Raw genomic sequence first — 21,972 nt, forward strand, 5'->3', positions numbered from 1 at the left:
GGGGCAAACACCAGAGCTACAGCAGCATCATGGCCCCGCCTAATATCATATGAGTATGGCAGTGGAACTGCCGATCGTTTCTCAAAAAGAAAGCAGAGTTACTTCTTCACGTGCAAAAGACAGCGGAAACGCCAGATATTATCGCACTACAAGAATGCAGGTGTGATCGACCGAAGCTGCCGGGTTATAGGGTCCTCGAACCGCTCCACGTCCAAAAGGACCCGTATACCGCCACGCTAGTAAACAGAAATTTAACGGTCATAAACCACGAGCTCGAAAACGTGAATCTGGAATGCATACTATTAGATATTATCCCTTCGAAAGGGAACAAGGCACCTTTATTCGTGCTTAATCTATACAGTAGCCCAAAAGCTAGCTATCCGCCAATTCAGAGAGCCATCGTTCAAGCCCTAAGCATAGCCAAACGCAGCCCCTTAGTAGTTGTGGAAGACGTAAACGCTCCCCACGTAGAATAGGGGCACGCCAAGACCACAGCTAAAGAGAGATCCTTAATGAACCTCCTCCAGCAACGAGGTTTCACACAATATACGGATCCCTACAGCCTACTAGAATTGGAAATAGCGTCAACAGAGACACGTGCCCGGACATTACGGCGGGAAAAAACCTACCGAATGTTAGATGGTCCAATACTAGGCAAAATTTAGGAAGTGACCATTACATAATCGAATCAGAAATGGAGATTGGAAATTTCAAAGGTTGACCTAGAAATAATAAGATCACAGATTGGGACAAATTCAGAGAACGTAGGAATAAATACGATTCGGATTCGATAAGTGACATCCAAGCATGGACATCCAATCTTCTAAAGGATGTAGGTGCATTCACGACAGAAATAGAGAATGAGCTCGAAGTCAGGAACATTGACTGAGCTCGAAGTCAGGAACATTGACAATCGCTTACTCCACATGTGGGAAGCGAGGCACAGTATGGAAAAGAGGTGGGCTACGCAAAAACACAACAAAAGACTTGGGGTCAAAATAGCCAACCTAAACAAGGAAATTCAAAGTCACGCCTCCCAATTGGCTCAACAACAGTGTGCATCAAATATGCGACAACTTTAATAGCGCCATAGGTACGCGAGATGCGTGGAATTTACTGAGACATCTTCTCGATCATGAATCCAGCAAAGGAGTTAAGAAGCAGGAAGTCCAAAGAATCCATCACGTTAATGACTTCACGAACGAGGAGATAATTAATGCTCTTAAGGCTCGTTATTTCAACAACATCTCTCGTGACAAAGAACACCTGTCGGAATATAAAGGCAATCTAAACTCTCTCTTCGACTCCGACATAACGGAGGCGGAAGTCCGAGCAGCAATTCATAAATTCCGCACGCCCTCGGCACCCGGCGCGGATGGCATCACAAATAGTATGCTGAGAAACCTAGATGAGAACTCAGTCTCCCAACTTACCAATTTCGCCAACGAATGTTGGAATATAGGATAATTACCGGAAACGTGGAAGCACGCCAAAGTAACTTTTATTCCTAAACCAGGGAAAAAACTTTCAATAGAAAACTTGAGACCGATCTCTCTCACCTCGTGCCTAGGTAAATTATTCGAGCACGTAGCCTTGGCAAGGCTTCAATCATACATGGACGATTGCGATCTATACCCTCACACTATGTTGGGATTCAAACCCCTTTTGTCCACACAGGACACAATGTTAAGTATTAAACATGAAATCTTGGCACCTGATATGGATAACAGGCTAAGAGCCATATTAGCTATTGACCTTACAAAAGCTTTTGACAGCGTAAAGCACAAAGCTATCTTGGCTGCCTTATCCGAGCTGCAGGTGGGTGTCAGGACGTATAATTACATAAAGGCCTTCTTAACAGGTAGGGCAGCAGAAATTCAAATAGGATCTATTTATTCTGACAAATTCCCACAAGGGGACAGGGGCTCCCAGTACTGTCCCCATTTCTCTTTAATATTACTTTAATAAAATTGGCACGCAAACTAGAAAAAATCCCAGATCTAGAACACTCTTTATATGTATGCCGACGATATTACTCTATGGACAACCAAGGGCCACGCTGGCAAAATTGAGGGCACGCTGCAGCAAGCAGCAGATGCGGTGGTGGAGGAGACGAACAAAATTGGCTTGGAATGCTCATCTCGAAAATCGGAACTTCTACTCATTAAACCAAAAATATATACAAAAAGCATCAACACAAACATCAATATATACATAGATGGTTTCACCATCCCGAAAGTAGAAAAGTTACGAATACTGGGTATGTGCATTAAATCAAATGGCAAAAACACCGATTTAATATAAGAGCTCCAAACGATAAGTAATCAAACATCTCGTCTTATGCGGAGAATATCAAACAATGAAAAAGGAATGAAAGAAAAGGAGACACTAAAACTTGTGCAAGCCTTCGTTCTCAGCCGCATTATATATTCCACACCCTACTTATTCCTACAGGCCAAGGAAAGGGAAGCGATCGACCCGATTATTCGGCAGTCTTTCAAAACGGCACTCGGTCTTCTCAATTAGTATGGCTACCGAGAAACTCATGCAACTGGGAATACATAACACACTAGAATAAATAACCGAAGCACACCTCACGGCGCAGTACGAGCGACCAGTCGAAAAATACTACAGAACTTTGTCAAAAATACGACAAAATGTCCTGTAGTTCTGTCGTAACCATCAGATTTTTCTGTAGTTCTGTAGTTTTTCTGTAGTATATTTCTGTTGTCTGTAGTTCTGTAGCACTTTTCTGTATGTAACTATAGAAATTTCTGATGTTACTAGAGAATGTTCTGTTGTCACAAGTTTCCCGTCAAAAACCGCACAGAAATTCTGTTGTAACATCAGAAAATTTTCTGTAGTTTTTACGAGCGACTGACCGCAACCTCGATCGGAAGACAGGTATTAAAAAAGACCGACATACACTACGTGGGTAGATACTCCCAGGTAACGTCGGTTCCCCGTTCAATACATAAAATACTGCAAGTCCGTCCACTACCTAAAAATATGCACCCGGAGTTTCACCTGCAGCGTCGGGGAGCAAGAGCCCAATCATTAGAGAAACACTGTTCCGATACACCACAAACGACATATGTCGACACGGAAGAATACGGGGATAGGAGAGCCTATGCCCTGGCACTAGTCGATCACACTTATCACTTACAAAATTCAGCAACAATAAGCGGAATACGAACACCAGAGGAGGCGGAAGAGGCAGCTGTAGCTCTGGCAATTGTCACGACCAATTCCAAATTCATAGCGATTAGAAAACAGTCATTCAGAATTTCGCAAAAGTTAAAATTCATCAACCAGCAGCCGAAATTTTGAAAGCTTTTGACCACTCTAAAAATACACGTTCGATCAAACTTTTGTGGGTCCCGCACACGCTGGTAACTCTGGAAACGAGGCGGCTCACCAATATGCCCGAAGAGGTGTCGTAGGCCGGGAGGCGCGTTACCCCGAGCTAAGATCGGCTCTCGAGAGAGACCCCACGTACAAAGGAATTACGAATTGATATAAAAACAACGGACTGAAATATCCAGAACCCCACCCTACACTCAGCAAATCACAACAAACACTACTCAGAAAACTTCAGATAAATACGTGCTTTAATCCACAAAAATTAGCGCAATAGCATACAGGCGAATACAGCCCCTCATGTTCCCTCTGCGGTGATCAGAGGGCAGATCTAGAGCACATCATGTTTAAATGTGAAACCATGTAGCTACCGGAGGGCCTGCAGATTACCAATTCGGAACAGTGGGAGGCCGCATTGCTTAGCTCTGATCCAGGCCGGCAACACGCCATCACGGCCTGCGCCAAGGATGTCGTCGAGCGCCATTGAGCGACGACCACCCCTGGGGCGGCTTGAGGAGAACCGTCCTCTCACGAAGAAATTTACAATATTGCAATTTCTCCTCAATAAAGTTTCCTCCACCTCCTCCTCCTCCTCCTCCTCCTCCCAATTTCTGGTTATCGCCGAGGTGCACGGATGTGCTCAGATCGGCTCTGTCTACTGTACACGATTCCGCAGCAATTTCAACCGAATTTCACCAAAATTCTTCCACCATCAGCTCCGTGAAGTGACGAGGAATCTGCGGATACCCGACTTCGAAGTGGATAAGAAATTCTGAAACGTTTACGAAAACTTTTCTACCGCAACCCCGCCGCGGTGGTGCGATACGACGAAACTCTTGACACATGCAGGGCCTGCGACATTCGCAACCCCCGTAACGGACACCACTGTTCTCCACAGCGCAGTCTGTGCGGCGGACCATGCCTCATCGTCAACAGAGCGTGTAGAGCCAAAGCCACCTAGACTCGGTAGAGCCAGGTACAAGACCCCCTACGTCGTTAGGAGAAGGATGAGAAAGAAGAGCTGCGGCAGAGCAACAGGTCCTCGACGCTAACGATTTCCCAGCCTTGAAGCGTCGGTTCCGTTTCGCATCGAAATCCAGGACGAGGAATAGATCCCGCTAGCAGCACCCCAGGCAGGTCCAGGCTGGGATCCAGGTCCGTTTCCAAAAGGCGGCCGAACTAGAGCGTCTACAAGGTGAACTGGGCCGATACGACTAAAGGCGCCTCGCGAGAGGTGTCGTAAATCTCCCAGTCGAAGAAATCCGCCGAAAGAAAATGTAGTCACGAGGGAATTAATCCAAATATTAACGCGTGAGGTACAGGAACTCAAAAGCGGACACATGCACTCGAATATCACACAGGCCGTGGTCTCCACTGCTAACGACAACCCACCAATGGTGCTCACTGCCGGCCCAGCAAGGGAGTCAAACTGCCGCAACTAAAAAGCGGGCGTTGCAAACACAGAGGGGAAGTATGACGGGCCAGGTCAGATCGGAAATCAAGGACATGATCACAAGCGTGCAGAGTGTCATCGAGAACTTGCACACAACAGTGCTCGGGTTAGTGAACAGGGTCACGAGTCTTAAAGGTAGAATGGGCAGCATTGTGGCGACGGCACACCAATTACTAGTCCACGCAGAATTTCCCAGATACAGAAATGAGAAACGTCTCTCACGATGCCCATGCACAGATAAGCGTCTCCCCCATCAGTCAATATGGCCCTCAGTAAACAAGGAATCATCATATTGCAACGGAACTGTAGAGGACTGCTCGGTAAAAAGCCGGTCTTACTACAGTATATTAGAAACACGACACGTAAACCGGACATTGTTTTACTGCAAGAAACGTTACACACGCCGGTATCCGTCCCTGGTTACCAGGAGCATTTCTCCATGGTTGAAGGCAGGAATTTATCCACTCTAGTTGGCAAGATGATGAAGACCATCGTCCATAAACCGAAGGGAGTCACAATTGAACTCATATTCATCGATCCAATAGCAAACAAGTTTAGGAAAGTATATTTGTCCTCAATATGTATAGCAATCCCACTCACCAGAAGCAGCGCTTTCTTTCTCTCTTCGATATGGCCGTGATGTGACTATACTGACTTCAACCATTCCACCCTTACCCACCACTTTTATATCCACTCACCCCCTTCCCCCCGTACAGGGTAGCAAACCGGTTTCTTTTACCGGTTAACTTCCCTGCCTTTCCTCCTTCTCACCCCGCCGGGGTGGCGCAGTGGTTAGGGCGCTCGACTGCTGCGCCCAAGGACGCGGGATCGAATCCCGGCCTCGGCGGCCGCTTTTCGATGGAGGCGAAAAGCTAGGCGCCCGTGTGCTGTGCGATGTCAGTGCACGTTAAAGAACCCCAGGTGGTCGAAATTTCCGGAGTCTTCCACTACGGCGTCTCTCATAGCCTGAGTTGCTGTGGGACGTTAAACCCCACAAACCAAACCAAACCTTTCCTCCTCCTCATCTTCCTCCTCCTCCTTCAACAAAACGCTGCGACTGGTCAGCAACAATACCCTCGTGATTGGAGGAGATTTCAACGCCCCAAACAACACCAGGGGTTACAGTTATAGCACAGTCAAGGGTAAACAACTGTGGCAAGACTCCCTAGATCTCGACCTCACACTCATCAGCGATCCCACTGACCCGACGAGGACGGGAAATGCGGTTACCCGAGAAACTACGCCCGATCTCACTTTTACTAAGAACTCCAAGGACGCCAATTTGGAGAAACTGCGGTCGACTTGGGCAGCGACCATAAGATTCTGGAGATCGTCCTCCCGTCTTCTGATAAGCCCATGCCAGACAAGCAAGACTCAAGTGAACAGACCTGGTCAGTCAGCAAGGCGAGGTAAGACTCCTCGTCCATCTCCGATATCGATGAATGGACGCGTGTACTCAACGCCGACACCAGAAACGCCACGAAGACCATCGTGACCGAAGTCCACACAGAAAGGATGGACAGTCCCCTCGCTCATCTAACCGAAGCCAAGGCATCCATCCTTGCCAGATGGAAAGGTCAGTGACAAAACAGGAAATTAAAACTTCATTAAAGCAACGGCCTGCCTGCTTGCCGGCGAACAGTCAAAGCCGCCGGTAAAGGGACAACAGACGCTGGACGCCTGGCATTCGAGATTCTTTCTACGGTAATATAATAGGGCGTGCGGTGGCAGACCCGAGCTCCACCAATGAAACGAATGGGGCCGATCTTGCGCCATAGCTAGGGTCAGGTGACCGCGCTCATTAATTTTTTTTTTTCGTTTTAGTGAATGCTTGCATTTGCCATCGCGGCGACAGCGGCAGGTTGTTTATGCTCCTGCAACGGTGTTTTGTTGATGAGTGCCTAAATGCCATACATACGCTGTGGAAACCGGCGTATAAGCTCTGACTTATACCCTGCAGGAAGCTGAGAACATGTCTTGTTGGGAATGGATAAAGAAGCCAGTGAACACTGTCGTATGTGTGTCAAGCGTTTCAGGGAACAAGGTTTGACTTCTAGAGTCGGGGCTAAATAAACTGTCCAGTAAATAGCGGACGTAGCCGCTTCCAAAGGACCACTTGGTGTTGTCAGGTGGGGCATAGGGTTATTCCCGGCAAACCCACTCTCTACACGTCGATTCTGTGGGAGGAGGAGGTTTTCGGTTTTGGACAACGGTCCTGCCCGAGCACAGGGTCTGTCGCGCTCAAGGCGATTAAAAACTAACTAACTAATTAACAACAACCACAACAACAAAAAAAAAAAAAAAACCTGCCGGGATCATCACTGTAGGAGCAAGCCGACCGGGAGACCTGACCTTCTTCGCACCTGGAACGTTACGAAGGACAGCCGATCCCTGGAAGTTGCTGATATCTAGGCTGCAGTGAAATGGCATCCTTTCATCCGGTTCAACGTCTTTACGCGGTGTCTGCCTAATTTTATAGTGCAAACCACCACAACTAAGACTCGGTGCTTCCGCTTTCCTTCCTTCTTTTTAGCACTATTTTGTCGTCATCTTTCCAATTTTCTTCTTTTTAGGAAAATCCCGATGGTGCGACTTTCAGTGGACGTTGCATAGTCTGCAACCACACACAATGAATGCATTCGCATAACAACTGTGAGAACTCTTAGGCTGCGCATTTAGGAAGACATTCCGGCGTCAACAAGGAATGCGTGCACTCATGACACGACGCGTGTACATTTCGTTTGTCCACATCACAAGTGCGCTAATGAAGTGACAAACAGAACATTAATTCGAAACAGAATTTTATATCACGGTCTGCTTGCCCGCTATGTACTTACACTTTTACGACGTCATTATATCATTGGTTACGTGAAAATATTGAATTCCTTCCTATAGCTGCAAGGTTGCGAGCGACGCATTTCGACCGTAACGTGGAGCGCTGAAAATGTAAAACCCCAAAATTTTACATCTATGTGGTTCCGATGCTTTTGCGTGCAGTCATGCAGAAGTAAGCGTAAAATGCTAAGCAATTTTTTACTTAACCGAGTGGGGTGATATGGTTCTTGATTTCATATCGACGTGTCAAAAAGTTCTGGTGAACCACTTGTGTACCGGCGCCATTAATAGTTCCGCTCAGCAGGTAGCAATTTGTCAGCCGCCACATGTGCCCGTACACGGAAGCACCACTCGATACCATTATCGCCGGAGGTGGCATACCGTCTGCAAGGCAGGTCATAGAGAAGGAATAGTCAACTGCCGTGCAGGACAGTTGGAGAATGTAATCGGAAGTGAGCGATAACAGCCACTGCTTGCGTTCCCTACCGACAGGCTGAAACCGAGCTTATCTCGCATAAAACGGAGTTTGCGCTGCTCTTGCCTATTTGCAGTTGCCAAATTCCATTTGGTCTGACAGTGCCCGAGATTCTTTATGTTGTGGCTATATGTTGGTGTCTATCGGCTGCAAAAAAGAATATGCCTTCAACCTTGCTTCAGGTTCTATACATTTATTTTATATTACGCAGTATATATCAAGGGCCCAGCTCACAGAAATCCACGCTTCGTCGGCATTGCCGAAAAATGCGTCGTTCGCGACTGAATAATTCGAGGAACCTCGAACAGACAGAACAATTCAAGGAAAGTTCTGAATGAAGTCAAGATTGCCAAAAAATTAGTTAATCAGGGCGCGTAAGGGGAAGGGGGGCCGGGGGGGGGGGGGGGTCGAAACCAGAGCTCTTTGGCTGCGAGACGAACAGGCTGCACGCAGGCCACAAGTATTTTTTTTTTTTTAGTTATCTATTGCATAGGACAGAAGGCTTTTTGCTTCAGGCGTGCAAGCAGGGAGCCTAATGAATACTTTGTGGTCTTTGGCGTAGTGGCGTCTCTTGAAGACGTGTGCTGATGCCAACTGTAAATAAGAGTAGGCTAATCAGGAGCTACTAAGTACGTGCACAGCGGCACTGTCATTGAAAGCATATGCCATTGTGAATAAAAGAAAAGAAAGAGAAAGGAATGTACAGGTCAAAGCAAGTAGCTGCCTGTGTCAATCGCACAATAAGCAGGAAGGGCCACGACGAGGTTCATTAACGCAATTGCAGTACGAAGTACTGCTATTTAGTTATCTTTTTTTTTTCGCCGGTATGCTTTGTATTATGATGGTATACTTTCTGGTGCTTGTATTTTCTACTCATTGCATTAAAAAATACGGCCTTGCTTCAGCTTGCATATCTTGTTTATAGTTAAACAGCGTGGCTTGTTGCTCTACTGCTGCATAGTCTGTAAACAAACTGTAGCGTACCAGAGGTCGAGGACACAAAAACGGAGAACTACACGAGTGTTCGTCAGTTATAATTCTTTTTGTCTCCCTTACTCTGTCGTCGTTCGCGCTACACTACATTTTGTTTATCGTATAATTCGCACATCGTATATGTTGCGTCTGGGTCTTGTCGAAATCTCGCTTTGGCTTGCGAGTTCTTTTCCATACTGCGTAACGATCTTCTTCAGCTCTTTCTACCTTAATTTACCGATCTATTGGAGAAAGTGACCAGTTTTAACTTTCTATAATTAGATGTGTTGCATGTTAACTGGCTCACTTGACACTTCGGTCATCTGTCTTTTTTTTTTTTATAATAAAAGCAACATCGATAAAAACAAATCTCGATAAGGCGCTTTGGTTTAACGCAATGGCCAGCGAAGCTGACTGCTTTGTCTCGGCTGAGTTCGAAGCCAACTTTCGGCGAGTTTATTCAATCGTTTGCTCGAAGGAGGCTCCGCAGCCCCGGCGAAATCCAAGTATGCGGGTAGTAATGATTTCGTGTTTTATTGAGTAATAATTGCTTGAATACTCACACTGTGTTCGTTTTCATATGGTCGTTGTACGTAACCCTGCAAGCGAAATTCTCGCAGTTCAGCGTAGGCGAAGATTATTTAATGCACATACAATATTCTGAAATAAAAAAAAAAATCCTAATTTGCGACAGCTTTGTTGCTCCGTTGCTTTTACATCCGACATTCTCGTAACATGCCCGAAGTACTAAGCAAGCAAACGATATACTTATGAGAGGGCTGACAACTCATGTTTTCATTTTTCCTGGTTTCATTCTATTACGACAAGTTAAGGTGAGTCAATCGTCATGTTGCGTTACCTTCTACTACGAAAGTAGCAATCTCTATACGTTGTTTTTTTTAACACATGGTGCCCTACTTAAAAAGCGCAAAGGGCAAATTCCAGGCGAGCCGAACAATAGAGGCGATAATCAAATCAGCCCGCGCTGTGGTTTGTATGCTTGACGTCATCATGAAGACACTTCAGCCTTATCTGTCAGTAGTTGTATTGCTTCCTTGGGCAACACGCAGTAAGAGCAGCTCTTGAAAACTGTATCGAACCTCATTTTCACTCGTGGGTCTGAAGGCTGGAGGTGGCAAGTTCCAGTGAGCTCGTTCAGCATCTGTCACCAGCTGATCCATTGTGCTCTGCCCCACTGTCGGTCGCCACCACGTTCAAGGAACGTTCGTAGCCAGGTACGACATTACAGATGATTTCTGGTCGATGATGAGACTTCATTAACGAAGACAAAAATCTGAAATGATGAAAGAAGTAATAAGGGATTCGTGCATGGATTCATCGCCTTGTGCGTATATTTTTCGACATATTCTGCCCATGTTAATTTATGCCGTGAAAATGCTTGTCTGGGCAATAATTTATGCTCCACGTAAACTTATTCGATGTTTTCAAATAATTAGTTACTGGATAAAATGTGTTCAGAGAGATCAGAATTGGTGGTTGTGCATGTTCAGTGGTGATTGCATAAACATTTATTTGATTGCACTTCTGTTACGCGATCCTTTTTCGGATTGAGTCATTTCATAATGTGCTTTTGGTGCATAAGCCTTCTGTCTTCCTATACATAAAAGCTTTCTTTGCTATTTACATCATTCGCTGTGCACGGCACGCATTAGACTTGAATCGCTTTCGATGTTGTTATGTTTTGGTTTCAATTTTTATATTGTGCGCTCATAGGTAAGCTTAGTAATACTTTTTATTTCATTTTTGTTTCATTGAACGTCGCTGCATATTCGTCCGCTCTTTTAAGCTCGGAATGCACTGTTTTGGTGATTTTGTATCTTGTTTTCTGTACTTACATTTCAATACTGATAAAAGGTAAATATTTTGGTTTGGGCTACTGTAAGGCCGTGTTGGTCCGTTTCCAAACATTTAGACGAGCCCGCGGAAGAAAGCGGTACAAATGGAAAGATCCAGAAACCTCTAGAAAGAAGATCGGCCGATTGCGCAATCCCGGCCGCTGAGCTGCGCCCGCCGACACAGGCGATAAGGCATGGTCACCCACGCGTGCGTCCCATTGCATGCCCCGGCCTTATCTCTGACCCCAAGTTCTGGAAAGTTCGAGGATTCTCTGGTAGACCGAGAAGGAAGAGTATAGCTTCGCGTGCGTCCCATTGCATGCCCCGGCCTTATCTCTGACCCCAAGTTCTGGAAAGTTCGAGGACTCTCTGGTAGACCGAGAAGGAAGAGTATAGCTTCGCGTGCGTCCCATTGCATGTCCCGGCCTTATCTCTGACCCCAAGTTCTGGAAAGTTCGAGGACTTTCTGGTAGACCGAGAAGGAAGAGTATAGCTTCGCGTGCGTCCCATTGCATGCCCCGGCCTTATCTATGACCCCAAGTTCTGGAAAGTTCGAGGACTCTCTGGTAGACCGAGAAGGAAGAGTATAGCTTCGCGTGCGTCCCATTGCATGCCCCGGCCTTATCTCTGACCCCAAGTTCTGGAAAGTTCGAGGACTCTCTGGTAGACCGAGAAGGAAGAGTATAGCTTCGCGTGCGTCCCATTGCATGCCCCGGCCTTATCTCTGACCCCAAGTTCTGGAAAGTCCGAGGACTCTCTGGTAGACCGAGAACGAAGAGTATAGCTTCGCGAAAGCTTCGGTGTCCGACAGTGGTAGCAGGTGGACTTCGGTTTAGTGAAGTCTGAAAGTCTTAAAATTCATCTTATTTAGCGAAAAGACAGGACAAACAGAAAGAAAACACACACAACATGTTTCTGTTTGTCCTATCCTTTTGCGCTAAATAAGATAAATTTTATGACTGATCACCAACTAGACCAACAGTTAATGCTTTTAAGGTCCGAAGGAGAGCCATGAGCTCAAGTGTCGTTTAGCGGGTCAGCTCGTTTAGCTACGCTTAGTTTTCAATCAACCTCTGTTGTACAAGTGTAATTTGGGCTCGTTCGTGCGAATATAACATACTAAACCAGCTAAAGACACAGAAACATAAAAAAAGAAGTACACGGGACAGCACTGGACTTCGCGCTTCGTGTAAACTTTAGTTGTTAGTCCAGCGCTGTCCTGCGTACTTCTTTTCTTGTGTTTCTGTGCCCTTCGCTGGTTCAATATATGTTAGCCGGCTCTCTTGTAACTACTGATCTGTATTTTCGTTGTTATTGTTAATAAAATTATTACGTCCGTTGCTTCAAGTTCGTCGTCCTTCGTTTACTATGCGTCGCCCACCAAATCGACGAATACCTCTAAGAGGTGCAGAAGGAGCGAAAAAAAGAACAATACAATGAACCGCGATTTTACTGCTAGCGCGTAAAGTTGTCGTCAGTTATAAAATAAATAAGAGAGCTGTTTTGTCATGTCTTCTCGCGGTGTATATGTTTCACAAAAGATTACAGCAATTGAACCATCTCGGCAAGACAAGATCAGGAGCGTTGACGTCAATAACCATGGGCACCGCATTTTTCTTGTCATTTTTTTCTTGACGTGATAACGCACAAGCGCCACAAAAAGCGACCCCGATCATTAGCAAGGAAGCCTGGAGAAATCGCAGTTTGCCGTCGTAAATGCAGGGAGAAAAATATGTGTGGTTTTATGTGGTTGTCACGATGTCCTAACCCTGATGGTGGATGCACTTAACGGATTCGGCGCATGTGCCACAGCTGAACTGCACATACCCGTTTCGTGGTGCCACTTCTTCCCTTTTCTAAATGAAACAAAGCATCTTAGTCTATGAATATACTTTCCATCCTCTTCCGGTTTATTGCACCCATAAAGAATACGCACCTAAGGAAACAGACGTAGAAGACAAATGCAGCAAAATTAAAATAATCAACCTTCATTGCTAAACACTATTAAGCTCTGCAGTATTGTCTTCAGCACAGCTTAATGGTGTTTTTTATTGTCGAAAACATTTAAATGCTAAAATATTTTTCATGCTTTGTTGCTCATTTGCATAAAAGCGCCCCCCCCCCCCCCCCCCCCATAGTAGGGAGGGGGTGAGAGTTATAGATTTGCCACAGTGCACGTCCACCTTTTGGGTTCTATAATGTGCACTTTAATCACGTAAAGTTATCTTGCAGCCATTTGTTCTGTTAGTCATTTGTTCTGTTAGTCATTCGTTCTTTGCAGTGATATTTGCTCATGTTTCTCTCAAAATATTCGTCAGGTAAACTCAGAGAGAATGACGGCAACAACTGAAGACTCCAGCTGCCAAGAAAACTTTGAAGAGGCTGCTGCCAACGCTGGTACAAGTGGCAGGACCGACTGGCTCGCAAAAAAGAAGGTAAAGATGAGCGAGATGTGGTGGCTCAATGGTTACGCAGCTTGAATCCTGTGACGAGACTGAGGGATCGAATCCAATGTTTAGCGGCTACTCCTCTACAGAGGTGAACACGAACGACACTCGTGTAACTTGCGATATCAGTGAGCGCTCAAGATCACCAAGCGGTCGAAATTTGTCCAGATCCAAACACTTCGGCGCCTCCTTTACTCTGCATCCTTCGAACACCTCATTGGTTTCTTGCCTCACGATATTGTTCAGGGGAGCGCCGAGAAATGCAACATTTTCTGGGCATTTTTTTTCCTCATAACCCATTAGCTTAATTAAACTTAATGGTGTTTAGCCAGCAAAACATTTTGTTAGGATTTGTTCAGTTTGAAATCACGGCCCGCCATTCGATGAATCAATCAATCAATCAATCAATCAATCAATCAATCAATCAATCAATCAATCAATCAATCAATCAATTAATCAATCAATCAATCAATCAATCAATCAATCAATCAATCAATCAATCAGTGATGTAATCTAGAAATAGAACTTCACCCAAAAGTTAGTCTTTCAGCTTTAAGTAAATTTAGGAGAACGTTGATTGTATCGTTAACGAGCACTTTCTGGGCATCCTTTGTTTGCTTATAATTTTCGCCTCTCTCAGGATAGTGGCTCACTGCTTGTGATATTTCGCTAAGCGACTGGTTTATACAGCGGGGTTTGCAAGCAGCGCCTGAACGGAGCAGATTGGTAAAACATCTGCATCTCGGTGGAATCGCATTCACTGCAGAACAAAGACCTCTCCCATTGATCTCTAAGTTACCCAGTAGCTTCTCATTGAATCTCTCCATCTGACTCTCTGTTGGACTAAGCTATTTTCTCGTTCTTTTTGAATTCATTGTTACCTGAACATATCGTTGTTTATGTATTGCAGCTGTGACCGGTTGCTTTCCGCTGACCATATGATGTATGGGAGCTTAGCATGTGACCTTCTTTTGGTTTCTTTGCATCTCCCGTCTCCTTTGAGAAAATGAATAACACTGTTTTATTCTAATTTGTCTCCTTTGATTACACAGGTGCTGCCTCTATGGATATGGATTTGCCTGCTTTTGTTGACGGTCGCTTTAATCGTCGCTGCTTGCACTGGCTATTTCCTTACTCACAAGTCACCTTTGAAAGGTGGGCGCTTTTCATGCATATAGGTGGTTCATTCAGGCTCTGAGACGTGTGCGGTTTTCACTCATCTCCATATGTGTGATAAAAATCACTTTCTATTGCCTATCTGACAGGGTAGGTAACGTTTATTCTACCACTGTCCTTTCGTTGCAGCTTACCTCGATGAATACGAGGAGATAGCATTCTACGAACTGTCAAGGCCGCTGCCGTATCTCAGAGTGGCCAGAGTTGACAAAGAAGATTGCGCAAAAAACTGTTCCACTGACGTCGAGTTCAAGTGCCAGCACGTACAGTTTTGTGCGGACGAAGGAGACGACCTAGGAGTTTGCGATTTTTTCGCAGGAAATGATTCCGCACTGCGCGCAGTCCTTTCGGAAAACTGTAGCATCCTCACAAGGGGTATGTACTTCATTTGTTGCCTTAGCGCAGCTGGACGAACTGCTCTTGAACGAATCTGCAGCTTGTAGATGCGAATGCAGGCTGAAAAACATTGTGCCGTATGGTTAAACGCAGATCAATATTCTCAGAGCTGAAATCGTGTCATTTTTGTGTTCGTCGATAATGAATGGGCAGAACTGTATACGATGATTAATGTGAAAACATCAGTGTTATTAAAAAGTAAGCTTTACTACTCGGGGCGCAACTTCCGATTACTCTTCGCTGGGACCAAATGACCTTGCCATGACCTTGAGGTGTTCAACGAAAATGTGAGAATTATACTGCGCCTTCATTTCCAGCAAAACTCTGAAACAATAATATATAAAAATCGCGGAACGAAAGGCTGATTTTGGGGTGTCCACCAAAAAACGAGACCGATACCTCAACGTCTTTTCCTAAAAGCAAAATTATGCAAAAATATATGAAAAACTGATGAACGAAAAAGCTGTGCTAGAGGCGCTACTGCGTCTACTCTTAAGGTCATGATGGAAATATTTATTGGAGTAAAGTTAGAGGGTTGGGAAGAAGATAGTGGTGTCAGGGCTCCATTGGCGTAAGCTGCTGCCCTAGGTCGTTCGATAAGCTGACGTTGACGTGCTTCGTCCGAGATAGACAGTGCTGCCTCCCACCCCTCGTGCGTTGGCTGAGCTATGCTATCAACAATTTTTTTTTTTCAGGGCCATACCTTATGGTACAGGTCTGCCTTCTCCCCACAAAATCTGCTTTTGATTGCATGCAATGCGGATTTATTTGGTGCTGTATAGAAGCGCTCAGTAATGCCTTAGTTCGTAGCTCTACAGGGGAGGTAAATGCCCCCGCTTTTACTCAAAGTTTTGGCTGATGGTGCATATATATACCGCTCTAACCTGACATGTTGTAGTACCTGGTTGTATGTTTCGAGTGGCCCGAACTGGTCTGATTTCCGTGGTATATCTATCGGGGTCCTGGAATAGAAAAGCTCGGGCTGAGTTCTCCGTCATCTCGTTCTCCGCTATACCCCGGGGGCCAGGCATCCACACTAAAGTTTGACGTCAGGGTGCGTTTGCCTGGTATGGAGGATCGATGCTGCAAGCGGGGTAATCCTACTCTTAGTGAAGTAAAACATGCTATTTTAAGAGTCTGTGCTTATGTATTGCGAGGCCGGATGAGTAGCCGTGACAGCTATAGCCATCTTTTCTGAAGTTGTGACATGGATAACTACTGCATGCCGACAGGCATGCAGTAGTTATTTGGGACCCGCGGCATAGACGTAGAATACGCCTACTTGCATGCCCTAGTGTTTCTGGACTGACTTTTCTGGTTTGTCTTTGTGACCTATGGCAGGTCGGATGCATGTTTCTTGTGAGGGGAGTTGTCTTGAAGCATCTTCTCCGGCAGCTTGGTATGGCTGTTTTAGTTAGAAGGTTGAGCGGGCACTTAAGGTTGAGTTTGCTGAGAACCCTTGTTCCTATTTGATTACCCGTCGGCCATCTAAGCCATAAGGTGCGCCTCAATCAGCTCTTCAATGATGTTGGCGACACCTAAGTGGAGGAGCCGCTCTGTTTATATTGAGAGCGGGAGTTCCATAGCTATTTTATAGGCCAATGTGATTGCGGCGTCTATGTTTTATGTCACGCTTCTTGAGGCGAAATTACGGTGTCACATTGTTATAGTAACAATATATACCATGCAGCTGATAAGAAATGCCCGCATAAGGCGAAGATTGTCCATTCTTCAATACCGCGCGTTTCTTAGCTGTGATTATTGCAATCAATCGAGGAACCTAGCTGTTCGCCCATGTCACGAAGATTTTATAGTGTGTGAATTCTGCTACCCCGTTTGTCGATGCGGAGCCCGATATTTTTAGTGTTTACATTACTTCATGTATTGGAGTGTCACTGATCGGGATTTATATGGTATCTTGGTTCTTTCGTTGTCAAATGATAAGGAGCTGATTTTTGCGGAGAACATGTGAGCGCACATCCTTGCACATAAGTTTGAACAGTCGTTGCCGGTTTCTGGAGGGTTATTGCATTGCAACGTTGTTTCAGTATCGTGGAATGTCTGACATTATCAAACGATCCCTGCAGGACTAATGTTAAAATAGTTATATATATATATATATATATATATATATATATATATATATATATATATATATATATATATATACATATATTTGGTGGATAGACAACTTCTTCCTCGAGCTGGAGTATAGTAGCGTGTCCTGCAATAATAAATCAGCCCGAAACCCGAACATGGTGTTTGCTAGGAGCCCGTTATCTTCTAGATAGTTTGATGGGCGGTTACGAGCTATCTTTTGGGTGAGTTTCCACACATACCATGTAAGCGACATTAGACGCAGATTGGCTATGTTGGCCTCTTTTCCTCGTTTTGAAACGAAATTCACATTGGCCGTCTTTCAAGCTTGTGGAATGTCACCAATACGCCAACATTTGTTGTAGTAGTCCTTAAGTTGTTTCATACTGTCGGATTCAAATTAGCGAGGAGCCCTTCTTCACCTTGGTAAAGCAGGGGCTGTTCCTAGGCGCTGTTCTATGAGTGTTTCTAGTACTTCCTCTAACGTGAGCTCATCGTCAAGCTGTGGGTTGCTTTTTCCTACCATCGTGTGTTGGAGGGGTGGGTCTTGCAGTGTAGAAATGCATCTTTTTGCGAGCTCTTGGTCCGAGCCATGAGAGTCGTGTAACGCCAGCCGAGATTTTTTTTTTTTTTTTTTTTTTGTTCTCCCCTGGCTTCAGGGCGGTCAATAAGGCATCTCAGAAGGTTCCACTTGCCTTTAGTACCTAGCTTGTCGTTGAGACATCTGCACTTGGTGAGCCACTTATTTTGAGTGAGCTCCTATGCATATTTGTCAGCTTTATTTTGGGTGATTGCTGCTATTCTAAATTTTAGTCTACGATTATGCTTCTGGTTTTCCACTTTCTTGTAAGGCTTCTACTCGCCTCCAAAGATTGAGAGGATGGTTATCGACAGCTGGATATTCTTCTCAGGTCATCAGTGTTTTTGTTAGTTGGTCTTGTTATTGCCAAATAAGCGCATGCAGTCATCACAGTAGGTCAATAACTACCATGATGGTGGGTGGGAGTGCCTCTGCATAATATTTTATGAATTTTTCCCTCGTTAGCTTTAGTCGCATTCGGGGTGTACGGAACTTGTTGCATTCCAGGCTGATCTGAAGAATGCGATGATCACTTTCAAGGTTTTTGCCATTATTACACCTCTCGTAGTTTCCAGCATTCCTTATTAGGGTGAGGTCTGGGAATGTCTCTGTAGAGACACTATTGCGCATTCTAATCGGGTGTGGTAGGTCTGTGAGTAGTGTTAAAGCCATGTTCTGAATGGCTGTGGCTAGCTTTCTGTCTTCCCTGAGATATCCCCACATGTGGCTACTTGAGTAAATATCCTACAATGAGGAGCGGCGCTTTTTCAGTAGTTTGCAGAGGCCTAATAAATATCTTGTCAGATGTAAGTTTCACTTGCCATGAGCAACTATAAATGTTTAAGACGTGTAACATGGCTAGCGCGGGAATGTGCCAACAAGCTTGATGAACGTATATTCGAGTTCTCTGTCCACTTCCAACTCTATGGTAGTCGCTGTACATTCCTTATGGACTATAATACATGTCCATGTGCATTGCTGATATGTGGTGTACCGCGTGAGCTTAGCGTCCATAATTACTTTTTTAAGCGGAATAATGTCCGGTTTGATCCCCAGTAAGTCGACGCAATGTTTTTTTCTTATAAAACAGCACATCAACACGGGACTGAGAAGAAGGAAAATACATAAATGGCGCTGAACTTGCAACTGAATTTATCGGAAAGAACACACTGTCTTATAAAGGTTGGAATCAAGCATGCGCGAATGCGCCATATCAGAAATGCACTGGTCACGTAATTAAAAATGCCTCATAACCACACTTGTGACCATCGTCGTTGCTCCTGTTTACCATGTCCATGCTACTGATTGCTGGCTGACACAAAGGTTTCCCTTCCTCACGATATGGTATGCCTAGGCTACTTCCCTGGTGCTGCGATCATTATCAGCGAACAGGACTTCGGTGTCGACGATGACCGGAGTGCACTGACACTCTAGACAATGCGTAGCCAAATTTTCTGAACAATTTCCTAAATGATTTTGGTGTTCCAAAAGCCGTACATTGAGGCACCGGCCTGTCTGGCCAATGTACGGGCTGCCACAGGACAGAGGTTGACCACAGCAACCTATAGGACGAACTTGTTTTTATGATTAATTTTATAACCTCTTTTCTTGCCAATTCCGTCTTTCTTTGTACCGCTGCTCCAACGTTGCCGAGGTCTGAGGTGTCTGCAGCTTCACTGTAGAAGGGCAAACGTTCTACATGTAAGTGTAGTAAGCACTGTGAGGGTAAGGCGAAACTTGAGTGTCGCCCTAATCCAAACCGCCAAACAGTGTGCAACCTTGCTAAACCATGCAATACATTGCTTAATATAGAGATTTCGCTCGTATAACTAGGTTCACGTCATGTTTGAGGCCCCACCATTTTAAATACCAACAATTTAAGCAGCTTACTGCTGTGGCTGACACGTGATGGGGACAAGCTATAGCTGGAGCAGACTGCAGGTTTAAGTGTCTCCTTCTGACTACCTCGTTCATAAGGCAGCGCTTTCTAATAGGAACATCTTCAGCCAGATCGAGTAAAGGGCTTTTGTTACTGTTAATCTGATGATTCTGCGCCCAAACAGGTTAGTCAGTGCGCAGTAGTTAATGTTCTTATGTCTAACTAGGGCTATCTTCTTCTTGAATGTGCTCAAGATGCCGCTTCCTTCAAAGCATCCCTTGCTTAAGCAGGTACATTTTCTTAATGATGAACAAAGCCAGGCTCACGATCAATTTTACGGTTATACATAATGTAACGGATGAAATGGTTTTAATACAGGTAAACTTCGTATGAAGGACGGACGCACACGGCTCAGAAAAACCCGGATCAGTCTGCGCGCGCCTCGCTTCCTCCGCTTATTCTTCTGCTGCTTCTCAGTGTGCCGCTACGCGGCGTAACAATAATTTAGTGCCGCTTGGGCCTGATCACCTATTAATGCGGTAGACAAGCTCTAGTCGTGAAAGGAAAGGCCTAAGAGAGAGATAAGCCAAGATACCCAAAATGGCCTTTTGTTGAGCCCAAGCCATCGTCGTTTGTCGTCACGTTGATGTTGCACACACAGATATCTTCTACCGCAAGAAAAGAAACTTCTTTATGACAAATGACAAAAAAAAAAAAAAAAAAAAAACTCGTTCAAGCCACGTTGTAATACAGCGAACGAAAATGCATGGTCATATATTAAATTTCGTTCCCCTTTTCTCTTGTTATTTCTCTCTAACCCGCGAAAGAGCTCTTACGTTTCCTCGTGTTTGCTCTTTGTTAGTGAGCAATTCTGCTGTACGGTCCGTCTAGGTAATTGGTATTCTTAGTGTGTATATATTTAACAAGATTGCGTTAAGGGTGTCGTTTTGCATAAAATCTGACGCTGGCGTTGTCTATGAAAAAATTCTGAGCATGCCTCTCGTAGGCAATAGTTCGTAGGTAACACAACAGAGAACTAATTGGTCGGCGGGATATGCGACGTCACGAGACCACGTGATATGACTGAGTTGGCAGGAATTATCAGAAGATGGGAACCGGACCCGGCACACTCTGACCTGGAGCCAGACACGCTAACTCTACAGGCCACGCGGTCGCATGCATTACTACAGAGGCAGATTTGCATTAATAAGGAAGCAGTAAAATTCATATAGGCTAATAAGAATTCCAAAGACGAGCAGCAGAAGGAAGCCATTAACGCTGCCTCGTGACACCCCTTTAAGCGGAGCTTAAGTCCCCCAAATTTTTATGAAACTGAGTCCTGCCTAAGCATGTACTGCTGCCTGCAGCATTTGTAAATAAAGAAATAAATAAAGAACTTAGTCAGCGAGGTAACCGGTTTCTCTGCGCAGGTGATCCCGCACTGTTTCACATTCCGCACGGTGGAGCCTCGCCCCTGGACAGAGGTAATACTTACATTTACACAAACATAACAGTTTGAATCAAATTAATCCCACTTTTTTTCGTGCACCAAGACCCGGGCAGTAGCAAAAACATAAAAAAATTGTTCCTTTTTTCAGCTGCATTCCGCTGAGCTCAGTTAAAGAGTTAAAATATATGCCGCGCGTACGAGCGCTGCGTCCTTCCGTTGGCGTTTGGTAATAGCACGCGTCAGCGAATGGCAATGAGCGCCCGCAATCCAGCTAAAACAGCTCGAGACACACAAGGATTCAGCAACTTCTGCAGCTATGCTGCCCGGTTTTTGAAAACTTGCGCTTTGAAAAGGAAAACCCGGTTGTGGTAGAAGTAATTCTATAAACTGGTGAGAAGCAGAGCCCCGAGTTTGGAGGTCATGGTCCGAAGCTTTTTGTATTTCTATGTAATCACAGGCTAGCTAATCGCGCTGCCGCTGATGAGCAGTGGTTGGTTAAAAGAGCAGAAGGGGAAGTCTGCCAGTGGTCATTTTGTTTTACGTTTCTTGTCAGATGTGAACACATTACACCCACCTTATATGCCGTATGCATTTGTGCATGTCGCCAGGGTGAGAATGGCAGACTGAAATAGTATACTTCTTTTCGTGATATACAGGATCATTTCAAGCCCTGACCTGGGCAATGCTCACCCTGCCTGTCTTCAAGTTCTTCGTTTGTTAAAGGACATGCAGCAGAAGTGGACCCAATCGTTTGGTGGTTAACAAGACCAGTCACCGAAGAAAGCAGGAACAGAACGAAAACGCCGGGCATACACTTGACGAACAGGTTTCCATGGCCGAGGACAGAGAGATGCTGAAGACCGTCACTCAACTGCTGTTATGTGTTTGTCATTGTGTGTTTGCTCAGTAATATAGTACTCTAGTTTACTTCTGTCTCGTTGTAGGAATTGTGGCAGTAGTAGTTTTTTCAGGAAGGAATGTTTTGCTGTCACTAAT

At 45.1% G+C, this 21,972-nt stretch overlaps 1 protein-coding gene across 1 annotated transcript; it reads left to right on the forward strand.

The window, feature by feature from the left end:
• The first annotated feature begins 10,166 nt into the window (after positions 1 to 10,166).
• LOC146178203 (uncharacterized) lies at positions 10,167 to 21,138 on the forward strand. Its single transcript, XM_084579649.1, has 6 exons — positions 10,167 to 10,330; positions 13,270 to 13,386; positions 14,451 to 14,553; positions 14,704 to 14,949; positions 20,957 to 21,010; positions 21,125 to 21,138. The coding sequence occupies exons 2-6, from the start codon at positions 13,285 to 13,287 to the stop codon at positions 21,136 to 21,138; spliced, it is 519 nt and encodes a 172-aa protein (XP_084435775.1). The 5' UTR covers positions 10,167 to 10,330; positions 13,270 to 13,284.
• The last annotated feature ends 834 nt before the right edge of the window (positions 21,139 to 21,972 follow it).

Source organism: Amblyomma maculatum, chromosome 9 (genome assembly GCF_055883805.1).
Source record: "Amblyomma maculatum isolate TAMU_Amacu chromosome 9, ASM5588380v1, whole genome shotgun sequence".
In the NCBI taxonomy this organism is placed as follows: Eukaryota; Metazoa; Arthropoda; class Arachnida; order Ixodida; family Ixodidae; genus Amblyomma; species Amblyomma maculatum.